General features: G+C 52.4%; 6 protein-coding genes across 6 annotated transcripts; 4 read left to right on the forward strand and 2 right to left on the reverse strand.

Moving 5' to 3' along the window:
• Positions 1-564: 564 nt before the first annotated feature.
• On the forward strand, positions 565-1,238 carry CC77DRAFT_1017574 (hypothetical protein). The gene is made up of 3 exons (XM_018524430.1): positions 565-622; positions 676-901; positions 963-1,238. Exons 2-3 carry the CDS (start codon positions 716-718, stop codon positions 1,029-1,031), a joined length of 255 nt encoding a protein of 84 aa, XP_018389369.1. The 5' UTR covers positions 565-622; positions 676-715; the 3' UTR covers positions 1,032-1,238.
• Positions 1,239-2,000: 762 nt separating this feature from the next.
• On the forward strand, positions 2,001-2,282 carry CC77DRAFT_1058439 (hypothetical protein; the record flags this gene model as incomplete). The annotated part of the gene is made up of 2 exons (XM_018528136.1): positions 2,001-2,135; positions 2,214-2,282. 2 exons carry the CDS (start codon positions 2,001-2,003, stop codon positions 2,280-2,282), a joined length of 204 nt encoding a protein of 67 aa, XP_018389370.1.
• Positions 2,283-2,498: 216 nt separating this feature from the next.
• On the reverse strand, positions 2,499-5,633 carry CC77DRAFT_1017576 (hypothetical protein). Its single transcript, XM_018524431.1, has 6 exons — positions 5,177-5,633; positions 4,287-5,125; positions 4,099-4,233; positions 3,772-4,040; positions 3,462-3,709; positions 2,499-3,370 (listed from the first exon to the last, which is right to left on the reverse strand). Exons 1-6 carry the CDS (start codon positions 5,551-5,553, stop codon positions 2,695-2,697), a joined length of 2,544 nt encoding a protein of 847 aa, XP_018389371.1. The 5' UTR covers positions 5,554-5,633; the 3' UTR covers positions 2,499-2,694.
• Positions 5,634-5,855: 222 nt separating this feature from the next.
• Positions 5,856-8,364, forward strand: CC77DRAFT_639688 (ARM repeat-containing protein). The gene is made up of 3 exons (XM_018532569.1): positions 5,856-6,376; positions 6,426-8,216; positions 8,316-8,364. Exons 1-2 carry the CDS (start codon positions 5,961-5,963, stop codon positions 8,113-8,115), a joined length of 2,106 nt encoding a protein of 701 aa, XP_018389372.1. The 5' UTR covers positions 5,856-5,960; the 3' UTR covers positions 8,116-8,216; positions 8,316-8,364.
• Positions 8,316-10,440, forward strand: CC77DRAFT_637765 (PLP-dependent transferase). Its single transcript, XM_018532564.1, has 3 exons — positions 8,316-8,568; positions 8,700-9,038; positions 9,091-10,440. The coding sequence occupies exons 1-3, from the start codon at positions 8,515-8,517 to the stop codon at positions 10,225-10,227; spliced, it is 1,530 nt and encodes a 509-aa protein (XP_018389373.1). The 5' UTR covers positions 8,316-8,514; the 3' UTR covers positions 10,228-10,440.
• On the reverse strand, positions 10,441-12,303 carry CC77DRAFT_638762 (glycoside hydrolase). The gene is made up of 2 exons (XM_018532566.1): positions 11,900-12,303; positions 10,441-11,849 (listed from the first exon to the last, which is right to left on the reverse strand). Exons 1-2 carry the CDS (start codon positions 11,973-11,975, stop codon positions 10,654-10,656), a joined length of 1,272 nt encoding a protein of 423 aa, XP_018389374.1. The 5' UTR covers positions 11,976-12,303; the 3' UTR covers positions 10,441-10,653.
• Positions 12,304-14,266: the final 1,963 nt, after the last annotated feature.

The raw sequence follows: 14,266 nt of genomic DNA on the forward strand, positions 1-14,266 counted from the left end.
CACGACACGCAAAGCTGACCCACATCTCTCGTTCCGCTTTTCGGTCCCAGTCTTGAATAGACAACCATCGAGAAGCATCGAGATTTTGCAGATCAAGCTACTTTACGCTGCGTCATACCGGGTAAAGTCTCCTTGAATTGGGCGATGTGATGTCATAGGCATCCGAGATCGTCGAACAGCGCTTGTACAGAGCGCTTCCGGAACCAGTGATAGAATATTACGAGAAGTTATGTCTCCGTGTTATTTGATAGGAGCGATTTCTCAAACTCAATAGATAAAGGTTGTTATACCCGTAGCCCACGCGGCGTCAGGGCCAAAGCCAAGTTTAAGTGCCCGAAAGCCAAGTTTTTGAAGGTTGGCAAACGATCCAAGATAGAGGATCGCATGATTAGGGATATGCAAGGCTGCTGATAGGGCAGTTGCGCTCGTCTGATGTGGCTGGTGATTCACCATGACGAGTTCCAGAATCGTATCCCGCTGCTTCCTATGTGAAGTCAGAGGTCCTACTTAAAGAACTTGATGACCCCGTGGCGCCATCATTACACGCTTCAACTCACGCTACAGTAATCACTACACCACTTAGCCACATTAGACTTACGTTGCGATCCGGATAATCCGTCTTGTAAGACTCAGACCCTGGATCGTACGAATCTCCTGCTTATACTCGTCATTCAGACCTTTTAGCTTTCCACACACTTCACACGCATAAGACAAGATGAACTCCATTCCAGGAAATGCCTCGCAAGAACCAACCAGCAACGATACATCGACGACGGGTGTTCAGCAGAACCAAGCACAGCGGGAAGACTACCTCGACAAGGGTCTCGACGCCGCTGAAAAGAAGTTCGGGGGCGCCGCGGGTCAAGATACTGAGAAGAATCGGGGCGTTAACGAGAAGATTGTATGCTTCAATCTTGGCAACTTCCAAGCTGTATAAGGTTCAAGCACTAACATTTCTGCAGACCGATGGCGCTCGTAACATGTTCGAAAAAGCAACCGGCAAGGACGTCCCCGACAAGTTCTCCAACTAAGGAGCATTTGACGTTCAAAGAAAGGATGCACAAGTTGGATGAAAAGTGGAACAAGTGTCGACCTTACCTTGAGAGGATCAATGGGGTGGCTGTTCCGCTAAGGCAGAGTTTCGATGAGCAGGACGCCGGCCATCGAGAATTCCAGCAACAGGGAGTGCAACGACAACCGGTTGGGACGGCCCATTGATGAACATTTGAATATGTATTTACGACCCGTAATGAAGCTTGACGATTTCTCACTTGACGTTTGATCTTTCACATGCATCAGAGTGTGATGACACCCATGACGTCATGTCACACCGCCTACACGCAGCCGTTCGCTCTTTCTGCGCGGCATCACATCCTTTGCTCTATTCACCCATACTACAGTGTCACGTTCGCGCGTTTGATTTTTCGTAAGCTGCATATTCCCAATAAACCAAGCTTCAGCGGCCCGAAAAGCCAAGTCCTCTGCACGATTGAGCTAAGACGCAGACGATGCACTATACGTAGTCCTGCAACCATTTCTGGTATGCATCCGGCTTATCATGGCAACAGCGCAAGTGAGCGTACGTGAGACAATTGTCAAGGTGAGCTGACAGACAGCGAACGAGACGTCATGAGAGGCGCAGTCCTACCACGCGCTCAAATCTCCGCGGTCTAGACGCTCTATCATCTACCATGAAAAGTGGCTGTGCGATGTTCGTGACTAGCCTGAGCGTTCAATTGGCCCAGATTCCAAATCGATAAGGAAAAAGAATAAGTGATGGCTACTTAAGGTTTCACAGAACAAGGGTCCAGATGAGGGAAGCGTTGGCAAGCGCATAAAGAGCTTGCCTCTAACTCACGGCCCTTTTCGCAAGCTTGCAAGTTGACTCACTTCATTGTTTACATACCGTCTTCATCCACACAAAGTACTCATCCGCGCGACAATCAACATCCACTATCACCACTACACACACTTCATAAATTTCCCAAAACAAAGCCAATATGAACAACCCAAACCAAGGCGGTGCCGCGGGAGGTGATGACTACCTCGACAAGGCCTTCAACGCAGGCGCCAAGAAGTTCGGCGGCGCACAAGGTCAGAAGATTGCTGCGAACCGTGGCATGAGCGAGAAGATTGTATGTACCCTTACACTCCCCCATTTGGCCATTTCGACTGCGCCAGTTGTGTTGAGAGGGAGCTAATGAAATAAACAGACCGACGGCATGCGCAAGGCCTATGAGAAGGTCACTGGCAAGAAGGTTAATCCCAAGTACTCCAACTAAGGTGGACTGCTATTTGCTCGGGTCCTCTGAAGTGCGGGGAACGAGGAGGCGATAAGAGACTTGGTTGTCTGGTCGGGTCAGCACGGCGCTGAGTAATAATGCAGCATGCGAGGGTAGTGTGCAGTCGGATGTGGGAAGGGCAGCCAACAGAGAAGATGGACATGATACCCCAGGAATGGAACTAAAGGTTTATTTCACATACTAGTATGCGTTACCAAGTGAGACAAGGCTATGCTATTGGCCAGGCACATGTATGTTGCGCTCTAACATCGGACGCATCCATCACCGTTCATACTCAACACCACAGATGCCTTTGTGACAGACTGGAATTCAACTATTGGATGATGACTGATCCGCGGAACCCTTCCGGGAATCCCACCGCCTCAAAAGCATCAACTGGAAACCCACAACTCTAACCAGCCAGCTCAACCCTCCTTCTCAGCAATGCCCGCGCCTCCGTCTCACTCAGAAGCTCCAATCCCAAGTCCTCGAGCACATCCCTCGCAGATTGGTTATCCGCAAAAAGACGCCTCTCCACCTCCCACAGCCCCAGTTCCCCTACATCAACCCCAGACGCGGTGCCGCGGGCGGTATTTGCTTTTTGCGGAGCATCATGCACCTCGTCACCGTCTTCTGCGTCCCAAGCCCCAGTATCCCAGTCCTCGTCTTCCTCGCCACCATCGTCATCCCGACCTTTTGCAGTATCAACCTGCGAGGCTGAATTACCTTTTACAGGTAACCCAACGATTTTGACGCCTTCAAGGCATTTTGCTAGACCCGCTTCTGCAACTCCTGTACCTACGTGCTTGTCTACGACGCGGCACACAGCGGCCAGATCAGCATGGAGCTGGGCAGCACCTTGCGTGGAGAATCGATATCGACTAAGCACATTCTCCCAGAGCGTGGTCGAAATGGTAGTCAATACGGCCCGAGTAATGCGACGCAGCGGCGCAGATGCTAGGGCGCGCGAGAGGAACGCTAGCGTGCTACGTAGGTAACTAAGTAATGGGTCGATTTCTGCAGTCGGGGAGAGTTCCGTGGCGTTCGAGGCTGAAGCGGAAGCGCCGCTAAGAGTTGCCCAAGGGTTGCTGTTTAAGAGAAAAAAGCAAAGTCAGTACGTAGGTTTAGGCATGTGGAGTTCTGGACCAACGGTGCAAGGGTCCAAAAAGGGAAACGTACATGTGCCGATACGGACGCAGCGCCTCACGGACGTTACTGTTTAGTGTGTCGATGATAATCTTCTCACTACGTTCACGGAGGCGCGCGTACCACGATGCCGTTTCGTCAAAGAGTGAGCCGCCATCGACATCGTCGCTTTCAACGTTTTTAGACGTGCGTTCTGCCACATCGGCAACGCTCATGGTACCAATATTGCTAGTCTGGCCACGAGCACGATCTTGTAGACCTTCCCAGATATCGAGGAAGAACTGCGGAACAAGGAGTTAGCTAGTGTTCGTGTCGTACGAGGATCATGCGAGTGAGAGCCTACCACATCGTCACTCCAGTCACGCATTGCCCGTTCGAGGTAGTCAGCACTACCATACGTCTTGCAGAGGCGCTCCAGTCCCTCGACGCCAAGCAGCTTCTCCTGCTCCTCCTTGGTCACACCGCCCATAGCGCGACCCAGTGACGTGGTCATGGATAGGTAGGCTTCCAGATTGCTCTGCAGCCTTTCATGGAGTTTGTCGAAAATGGCAATCTGAATGTCTATCAGGAAAGTGAGCTTCTGGCTGAAGGATGTCAAGGGTCTGTATCGATCTGCAATGCATTTTGGATTAGCGATAGATCTGGAAAGGAGGGGTAGGCGAGGACATGCCCGTTATGGTTTCAAGCAGGTCGTTGACGCGGATCGCTCCCTTGGTGGGCTTGGTGGCTTTGGGATCGACGCTCTCGTAGTCGAGATCACCAAAGTCTGGAGCCTCGACAATGTTCTGATAGCGAGACAGTGCGACTGCCGGATGTTAGCGATCCGAGATATGTAGCTCGGGCGGCAGGTCAACGTACAGTCCTTTTCCACCTGCAGCCACCGGCCAAACCAGTCGCCCTGAACAAGGAATTCCCATGACAGGCCCTTCCACCCGTCAACGCCATAGCCGCCGTCATATCCCCAAGTGTCTCTGATAGTCGTGTCAAAGCTCATTATCTCGTGCATGAGGTGGCTCAGCAGCTGGGGCTGGCCTGCGACCTTGGGCAGTAGCGAGCCAATCTTGGAGCGCAACATGGGCAGTAGAGCGGTTATGAAGGCGGACATGGCGTCGATGTAGACGGGGTTAAGCGCGAGATTTGTGCCCCGGAAGTGACGAAGTAGGACAGGTTGCACATGGTCACTAACGAATGCGCTGTAGTCGTTCAAAAGCGTGGTAATGTGAGAGAGAAAGTACTCTGGCCTATCGATGCGATTGGTGGGCTTGTCACCGTCGAAGTGATAGCGGAAGCGCATCTCGAGCGGTTGCACGAGCACCTCAATTGGGAAGAGGACGGGCGGGAGTTTGACCTTGTCGCCCGGCCCGCTGGCATAGCTCATGCCTTGCAGCTCGGGAAGCTGCAGGTCGAGCAGCTTCACGATGGCGGTCTCCCATTCCTCCTGCAGCTGGCTGGGGATAGTCGCCTTGGGCGTGGGCCAGTGTATCTTCTTGAGCGTGCGGTCGAGGTCGGCGGAGAAGGCGTCGAGGATCTTGGTGCGCAGGGCGTGGGTGATGGTGTTGACGTGGTGCAGCAGCTGGGGAGCAGCGCCCTCTGCGTCGTCTTGCAGGTTGACGAGGCGGGTGTGCAGTGCGCGCAGCTGCTTGTAGGGCGCGAGGGCGGCTTCGTTGGACGTCTGGAGCTGCGCTTGGGCTTGTTTGCTGCGAGTGATGAGCGGACGAGGCTGTCGCAGACACGGGGGGATGTCCTACCTGAGGTCGTCGACCTGGGTCAGCAGTTGGACGTAGCCGTGGGCGACATCCAGGCGGTGCAGCGTGTCGAGGACGTGTTGGAAGCGGGGCACGGCATCGTCACTCGTCTCCGAGGCGGTGATGACCATCAGGCGGCGGTCAATGTCGGCTTGCTCCTGCCTGAAGTGGTCGGCGCGCCGGGTGAGGTCGCCATGGTGCGAGTGCGACGCCTCCTTGGCCGTGTGTAGGTCGCGCTGAGCGTCGTCGAGCTGCTGGCGGAGCAGGCCATGCTGGGTGGTGATGTTGGCCAATAGGGCGTCGAGCTCGCCGAGATCCCCTGCGTTCTGGAGCTTGTCATCGAGGAAGTCGGCGACGCGAGTCTGCTGGTTGTCGTCCATCTCGTACGATGTGTGAAATGCGTGGGCGCTGGCCTGCGCCTAGGCACGTCGCTACGCAGCTGTGGCGACGTCGGTAGGAGGGTTTGGGTGGTTCGTGCGGCCTCTCCCACGATTTTGTGGCGTCCCCGATCGATCATCCCAGCGATTCCCAGATCCCAAGAGATCCAACCGTGCGTCAGGCCACTATTGGAGAACATCCTTAATGCCAGTACTGCCGTGTCCTACGCCCCCGTAGACCTCTGTACCGCTGTCTCAAAACGCTCCGGCGGTCCTGTTCCGCGCAAGTCTATTTACTGCCCGTCCTGCCCTGCACCGCAGCGAGAGCACCGCAGACCTTGCTCCCCGCCGAATAGCCGACAGCTGCGAACTTTTTTTGTGTTGCGCCGCTGCCGTCATCGCCAGCCGCCATGCCCAAGGAACACAAGAAACGCGGCCGCCGCGAGGAGCAGAAGAAGCGCAAGAGGGACGTCGACGACGATGCGAGCGCAAAGCGGTTCAAAAAAGAAGACATCGACCAGCTCGAAGCTGAAAACCCTGCGCAACATGTCGCCGAACAAGACGTCGCCCGCCCGGATGCGACGCCCTTCTATGGAATGCTCGACGAGCAGGAGCAGGAATATTTCAAGAAGGCTGACGAGATGCTCGAGCTGAACCAATTCGAGACCTCGGAAGACCGCGACATTTTCCTCGCCAGCGTCTGGAGGGAGGCCGACGGAAAGGAACTGAAGATGGCGAACAGCCAGACGTCGCGCCTGCTCGAGCGCCTCATTCTTCTCTCCTCGCCAGACCAGCTCAAGGGCCTGTTCCAGAAGTTCAGTGGCCAGTATGTGCGCCGTCGCTCTTTCCGCATTCAACATGCTAACACATCGCAGCTTCCTCAACCTCGTCCAGAACCGATTTGCCTCCCACTGCTGCGAAGCCCTCTTTATACAAGCTGCGCCTGTCGTCACCCAGGAGACTGCCACCAAACCCGAGAAACCTCAAACGCCGCCGTCTTCTGACCCCGATCAAGTCCTCGTTTCCATGGAGAATCTGTTCCTATACACGCTGGGCGAGCTGGAAGGTTACATGGGCTTCCTGATGACGGACAAATATGCGTCGCATGTACTGCGCGTGCTGTTAGTCATCTTGTCGGGCGCTCCGCTAGAAAAACAGAACAAATCGGCCATGCAGAGCAAGAAGAAGGAAAAGGTCACCGTCTCAGGCGCAGAGAAAGAGCAGGAACGTTTGTTGGAAGAGAGAGCCGTCCCTGAAAGCTTCTCGGAAGCTCTGGAGAAGGTCATTACCGAGAGTGTCTCCGGTATCGAGTCGCATTACCTCCGCACTCTTACCACACACCCACTCGGTAGTCCCACCCTACAACTGTTGCTCAAGCTGGAACTTTCCCACTTTGGCAAGTCGCGGGCCAAGGATGAAAAGTCCATCATCCACCGACTCCTGCCCGACAATCCTATCGCCGAGGGAACGGAAAGTGCCATCTTGATCAATGGGCTCGTGTACGACACTATCGGTTCCCGACTACTGGAAGTCATCATCGAGAATGCGCCCGGAAAGGTCTTCAAGGCCATCTACGGAGAATTCTTCAAGGAGCGAATGGGTACGCTAGCACGCAATGAGATTGCGGCCTACGTGGTTGGGAAGATCTTGGAACGACTTGGAAAGGACGACCTAGAAGAGGCTATGCGCCAGATCGTGGATCAAATTCCCAGTCTGGTAGAACGCGGTCGGACAGGAGTCATCAAGACCCTCATCGAGCGATGCGTGGCTCGAGAGATTGACTGCTCGCCTATCAAAGCCCAGCTCGAGACTGCATATGCTGGCTCCAATGGCTTTGAAGTCACACGTATTCTCAAGCTCAGTGAGGAGGATGGCAAGCCCCGTGCTAAACACGAGCATTCGCCGGAAAAGGTACACGGTTCGCTGTTGGCACAAACCATGATGACGGTGGATGGACCTCTTGGCCAGCTTGTTTTTGATTCTCTCGCCAATCTTTCTCCTGAACTCGCCGTTCAGCTTGCCCGGGACTCTACAGCATCGCGGACGCTGCAAGCAGCTTTGATGTCCAAGAATGCGTCCGTCATCTTCCGACGAAAGATGATACAACAGTTCTATGGAAAGATTGGTGAGCTTGCACTCGACCCTGCCGCGTCTCACGTCATCGACGCCATATGGCACGGTACAGCTGGCCTTGCCTTTATCCGCGAGCGCATTGCTGAAGAGCTAGCCGAGAATGAGAACTCGCTACGCGAATCCTTCGTAGGTCGCGCAGTCTGGCGAAACTGGCGCATGGATCTATACAAACGCAAACGCGGGGACTGGGTCACACAATCGCGTTACACAGCCGGTAACGATGGTTTCCAAAGCTTCCCAGAATCAAATGGCGATGCGACACCACCACAAAACCATCGACAGGGAAGACACTTGACCGCCATCGAATTGGCACGGCAAAAGCACGCAGCTGCCAAGGCCGCGCAAGCGAAGGATGGCAAGAAGCCGAAGAAGGGGAGCCAAACAACAAGCAGCAGCGGAAGCAGCAAGGCAAAGAGTCTTGCGGCGCAATAACAGTCTCATCAAGTTTCCGTACAAGGATTTTCTATGTTTAGCACGGTTCCTGAACATATGGGCATGTAAAAACGGCGTTTTTCAAGCAGGGTGGGTCCTGAGTACGCATTTTTCTGATTCGACGACTCTAGATACCTTTTAGTGGCTTATTTGCATGAGAACCTTTTCGCGTTAGGAATGTGGGCTTATACCCCGAGTAGACACAATCGATGACTCCATGTTCGTCATTATTCCAAGTCGGCGATAACGCCGATCTCTTTAGCAATCCTCCTCGTAGACTGTGACTTCTTCTACAGTCGTCTTACATCTAAATACCGACACAACTCACTACTTTGACACAACCCACGTCCTTGACAAAACTCGTGCACCTTCCCGTAACCCGTGCAAACTTACCTCGACATGTCTCACACACAGCAAGAAAAACCACTCAATCGCGCTGATGAAGTCAAAGACGTACGTACCTCGGAAGTGCATTCCGACAATATTCCGAAATCACCTGAAGTCACATGGCTCATCATCACATCATCACATACCAATCAAAGTTCAAGGTCAGCTATAGAGATACCTGCTAATGACACGAACAGCTTCTCGACGCCGTGCAAGAGCTGATAATACCCTTTATTCGCTCCGCAGATGAAGACGCAGCGACAAAACACACAGGCCATGGACTGAAGATCGAAGGTGGTGGGCCTAGAACCGCGTTAGTGGAGCATCACCCACCTAAGAAGCTCGAATCCATCCTCAAGGAAGAGCTGGAAATCAAGGATGAAAGAGCTGGTAAAGATGGGCTGGTGAAGCTCGTGGGAAGTGTTTTGAAGTACTCCGTAAACACATGGGATCAAGGATTCCTGGATAAGCTTTACGCAAGTACAAATGCTGTGGGAGTAGTCAGCGAGCTGTTATTGGCGGTATTGAACACCAACGTACGTTTTGCGCTCTAGATTCCATGAAGGCGGCACGACTAACACTCATCAGTCACACGTATACCAAGTCTCACCTGTTCTAACACTTGTTGAAAAACGCACTACAAAGTATCTAGCCTCACTATTTGGCCTTCCCTCCTCTACTTCAGGAGGCATCTCCCAACCAGGCGGCAGTGCATCAAACAGCGCTGCCATAGTGATTGCCCGCAACAACCTTTACCCCGAGACCAAAACTGACGGCAATGGATCCCACAAATTCACCATCTTCACATCAGCCCACGGTCACTACTCGGTCGAGAAAGCAGCCAACCTCTTCGGTCTCGGTTCCAAGAACGTGATTTCTGTCCCTGTTGACGATCGAGGCTGTATCATTCCCTCCGAGTTCGAACGCTGTGTGAAAGAAAGCAAAGACCGAGGCGAAACACCCTTTTTCCTAAACGCAACAGCCGGAACCACCGTCCTTGGCTCCTTCGACCCCTTCACCGCTCTCAACAAGATATGCAAAGAGCAAAACCTCTGGTTCCATATAGATGGCAGCTGGGGAGGAAGCGTGGTTTTCAACGCCCAATACCGCGAATCACGCCTCAAGGGCGCTGAACTCGCCGACAGTATAACCATCAACCCGCACAAAATGCTCGGCGTGCCCATGACATGTTCATTCCTTCTCGGTCGCGACATGAACACCTTCTACCGCGCACTTACGCTACCCGCTGGCTATCTCTTCCACAACGCACCTGGTACCGACGCAGCGGACATCTACGATCTTGCTGATCTAACACCTCAATGCGGTCGTCGCGCCGACTCGCTCAAGATGTTCCTGGCCCTTCAATACTACGGTGCGCAGCACTTCAGCGACTTGGTAGCCCGTGGGTACCAGAACGGAGAGTATCTTTTGAGCAAACTGAAGGAGAGCGGCAACTTCAAGACGATCAGTCCGGAGCCGCTACCGTGTCAGCAGGTGTGCTTTTACTATGCCAAAGGAGGAAACCTGGGGGATGAGGCGGACGCCAATAGTAAGGCAACGACTGAGATTGCCAACAGACTTATCAGTAGAGGGTTCATGATTGACTTTGCCCCCGGGGAGAAGGGCAAGTTCTTCAGAGTCGTGGTTAATGGGGGGTTGATCAAGGGGACGCTAGATGGGCTCGTCAAGGCACTTGAAGAGACGGCGACAGATTTGGGGTATTAGATAGGTTGATATGACAATGGAAATTATGGAAGCCAGCAGAAGGCAGAAGAACAAAGATACCACATCTGGAGTCTATATGCTCCACGCGTGAAGCATTACGTATCACGTCGTCGAAAGTCATAAATGGCAGCATTGTACAGGTAGCACACACACAAGTCTGGTAAAATACTTGATCTGGAAGCATTCATTCATTTGATATCATGTTATCTATGTTACATGACGCATGTTTTTCGTATCCATACCTGTAGGATGTTAACATCAGAAATGATCTTCCACGCACACTTGTGTAGCACTAGGCTGCAGGTACATCGGCAAGAAAGATGGCAAAAGTGATGAGCGCGCAAACTTGCTTGTTGGAAGATGCATGTCGCAAGATGCAATCCGCGATATCCTTCCAACAATGTGTGGTAGCTCCATTCAGCACGGCTAATCGATCACACCCCAATAACGCTCAGAGTTGAAGGTTGATGCAGAGTCTGCCTTCCAGCCCGAGTCGAAGGCGCTGAAAAGGAACATGTCGCTGTTGAAATTGGAGCGGATCGATTCAAGAGCGATACGCTGGTTGTCGGGTGAGGGGATGGCCGCACCATTGGCATTACCTTCGCGAGGCCAACCAGACTCAGTAACGACAACACGCTTGTTATCGCAGGCGGATTTCACACGCTCAACTTGGCTCTTGACAAACGTACCGGCATCCTGAGCCTTTGTATTCCTGTCGAAGAAGGCGTGAATGTTGACCATGACCACATCTGCAGCTCCACAGATAGCAGGATTGTCCATCATAGCAGGTGCAGTCTCGACTGCGCCCACAAGTCCGTTGTAACCGAAGCTTTGTAGCTGAGTGCGAGCACGACCAATGGCGTCAACGACTTGCGAGGATGTCATTCTGTGCTCATTGACGCGCTCGTTCTCGACTGCGAAGAGTTGGAGAACATCCCAATTTCCGCCAGCATACTGATCGATAGCGCTCTTGTAGGTCTGAATGACCTGGTCGAGGTCTTCGCCGCCACCGCTGGTATCCAGAAATGCGCCGCCCATGAGCTTTTGACCGTTTTTGATGGCGTTCTGAATTGCAAGCGGAATCTGGTTGCAGTCCATACCGTATATCCGGATCACTTTGTAGTCCTTCATCTTACTGAATTCACTAGCGAGTTGATCCGCACTCTTGCAATTGGCGGACCCAGTGTAGGCATCCCAAGTTATGCCTAGAGGCAGGGTACCGGCAGCGGCCTTGTCGACAGGAACATTATCAGCTGGAGCTGATGGCTGAGGTACGGGCTCAGGCTCTTTTGTGGAGGCAGGCACTGCAGATGATACTTCGGAAGTGGTAGAAGGGGGCGCCTGTGTCGTAGTCGCATCCTGGGCACCGACAGCAGTAGGTTCCACTGAAGGTAAAACGAGTGTAGACGATGGCCATTCGAACGAGGTAAGTGAGGGAGCTGGACCTGAACTCGAAAGCACTGCCTCGGCTGTAGATGTGGCTACAGTTACGGAGGGAGAACTGGTGAGTACCGTCGAAGTTGTGGTCCAATAAGGCGCGCCCGCCTCGTCGACGTAGACAATAGCTTCAGCGATCGTCTCGGTGACATATACCATCTCGGTGACGAGCTTACGTTTGTGGTCTATAGCTTGTTACGAAAAGGATACGCTTCTAATCGCTCTTGCAACTTACTGAGAGGACGTCCGCTCGCAGAGCTCACAAGAAGACTGGCAGCTGCCAGAGCGCTCGCTAAAACGATGGACTTCATGGCGATGATCAAGCGAGTGTTATAGAATGTCTGAGCTGTATATACAACGTAAAAGTGCTGTTTGTGGGAATGTTGTGGAGTGTTTGGGTGAGATTTGGTGAGTGAAGCGCAGCGCAGGTATAGCTATGAGAAATGAGCGACTGACTGCCTGCAGTTGAAGGAATGAAGAGGGTCGATTGTGAGAAGCCACGAGCCAAAGGCAACGGTAGAGACTGTATCCGGCGTGAAAGAGGAAGCGCAGCAGGTGATGTTGACGACTATGCGCTGTATCGGTACTCGTACCTGCCTACGCTAGCGTCTTTCGGGCTGCACCAGCGCCATTTGGGCAATGACGACAAACAGCGAAGAAGATCTTTCTGCAGGGACCAGATATTATGGTCGCGACTGCCTTTAATGAGGAGATGCGGGGTGAAACGCGGACTGGACTTGGAGTAAGGAACATGGGATGAAACATCAAACTGCCTCAGGCGCAGAACTACAAACATCTCAACGAGTAGGACCAAGTGGAGAAGGAAACAATTTAGGTCAGAACAGGCAGCATAATTCAGAGCTTGTCTGGCGAGCACGTAGCTTCTCAGGACTAGGATGCTGAAAAAATGTAGTTGCGTATCGAATTAAGTCATGAAGAAGCGAAGCCAACACGCCCATACATGAATATTAATGGAAATGTGAATGGATTAAAAATAAAGGACAGAGACATGAAGACAGAAAACGATCGAGATTCGCCAAGCCAGGCCACCTGGTTGTACGTTTGCATGTCTGTTTGTACACACATACAGCTTCGAGAGCATGCCATCGTGCTGTGGCGGACGTAAAATGTTTGCTGTAAGCAAAATGTCTGTTGGTATTGCCATTTGCGGTGAATGCTCCAATCAATCTTTTGTCAAGTGAGACGTTGGCGTGTGGTACTAGTCTCTCGTCCGTGAAGAACAAGAAGACAGTAAGTCCATTGATTGTGTGGGTTGTTGCTGAAAAGTGAAAACAGAATGAAATCGGTCCGAAGAGATAATAGGGGATACAGTACAGAGGGAATGATGTGTTGTGGAATGCATCGCGACTTGAATGAAGACTACTGAAGGCGAGAATCTAAGAGTGATGCTGTCAGATACTCAGACTGAATCGAGATGTCTGTCGTTTGTACGCGCGCTCACAAGTCGTGACTGGACAACAGCATTCTGAAGATTTTTGAGCTTGCAGGTGGAAGATGCAGTCCCAAGGAAAAAGAACAAAAGATCAAAGAGCTAGACCAGATGATGTTACGCACTTGAAACCAGTTGGAGACGACGCCTGGCATGACTGCATCACTCACAGGTAAAGTGAGGATTTCTGGATGCGCATCGATGAACCACGCATACGTTGCGAACAAATGACTGTGTCGTTCTCTTGTTAGATGATCTATAAACGTCGTCGGTGGGCACTGAAATGTGGACAAGTAGGCCTGCAGCCTAGAACGACCCTGATAACGGGGCACGTGTGCCGCCACAAAGCTGTCAACCCTCCTAGAAATCAAGCGCGGGGCATACACCATCTCCCCTCCTCCACCCCTTTCCGTGCCTCAATGCGCGTTGACTACCTGCCAGCTCGAGACGCGACAAGACCACAGGTTGAACCACGAGAGTTGCGCGAATGGAGCAAGTCGCACGACTCGAGCGATGACCGCACAGGCAACACCGCAGGCCCAGCTCTTCGATGTTCGTTGCAGACCGTGGGTTTCGCCGCCTGCACTGGCCCTCGCTTCCATTAGCGTTGTCTGGCTCCAGCCTCGCACGCATCAACAATAACCTTCGCTCACTATATATACCCAACATTTGCGAAGTGTTAATGTGCAGTGCGAGGATTTGTACGAACTCATTTCTTGCCTTTTACCAGAAGTGACCGCGAGTCCCGCACAACACTGCACTTACTCAATCTTTGGAAAACATTCACCCTTCGTGGGTTCGAAACTCTGTTTTTGCCCTTTTTTTTTTTGCTCGGTCTTTTTCGTTCGCACACGCAAGAGTCACGACCACTCTAGTTCAGTAGACTGGCTACCCTCTGATTCACTTACAGTATTTGAGTGTTTCTCGAGTATCGAAAAATAAAATCCAGCTAAATGATCTGAGGCTGTCTTTATGCTTGCCGTGTCACTGGAACTACTTACTCATTTTGTACTCGTGACTACCTCGACCCGTTCATGGGTGTCTTTGGCACAGCTGTTGAGAAGACACAAGCGTCCGGTTGCTGACCAACTGTATGCGACATTGAGATTGATGATATCTCCGTGACCGACCACAAACTCTGAGCAACAGTGC

This window comes from Alternaria alternata, assembly GCF_001642055.1.
Source record: "Alternaria alternata strain SRC1lrK2f unplaced genomic scaffold CC77scaffold_4, whole genome shotgun sequence".
Lineage (NCBI taxonomy): Eukaryota > Fungi > Ascomycota > Dothideomycetes > Pleosporales > Pleosporaceae > Alternaria > Alternaria alternata.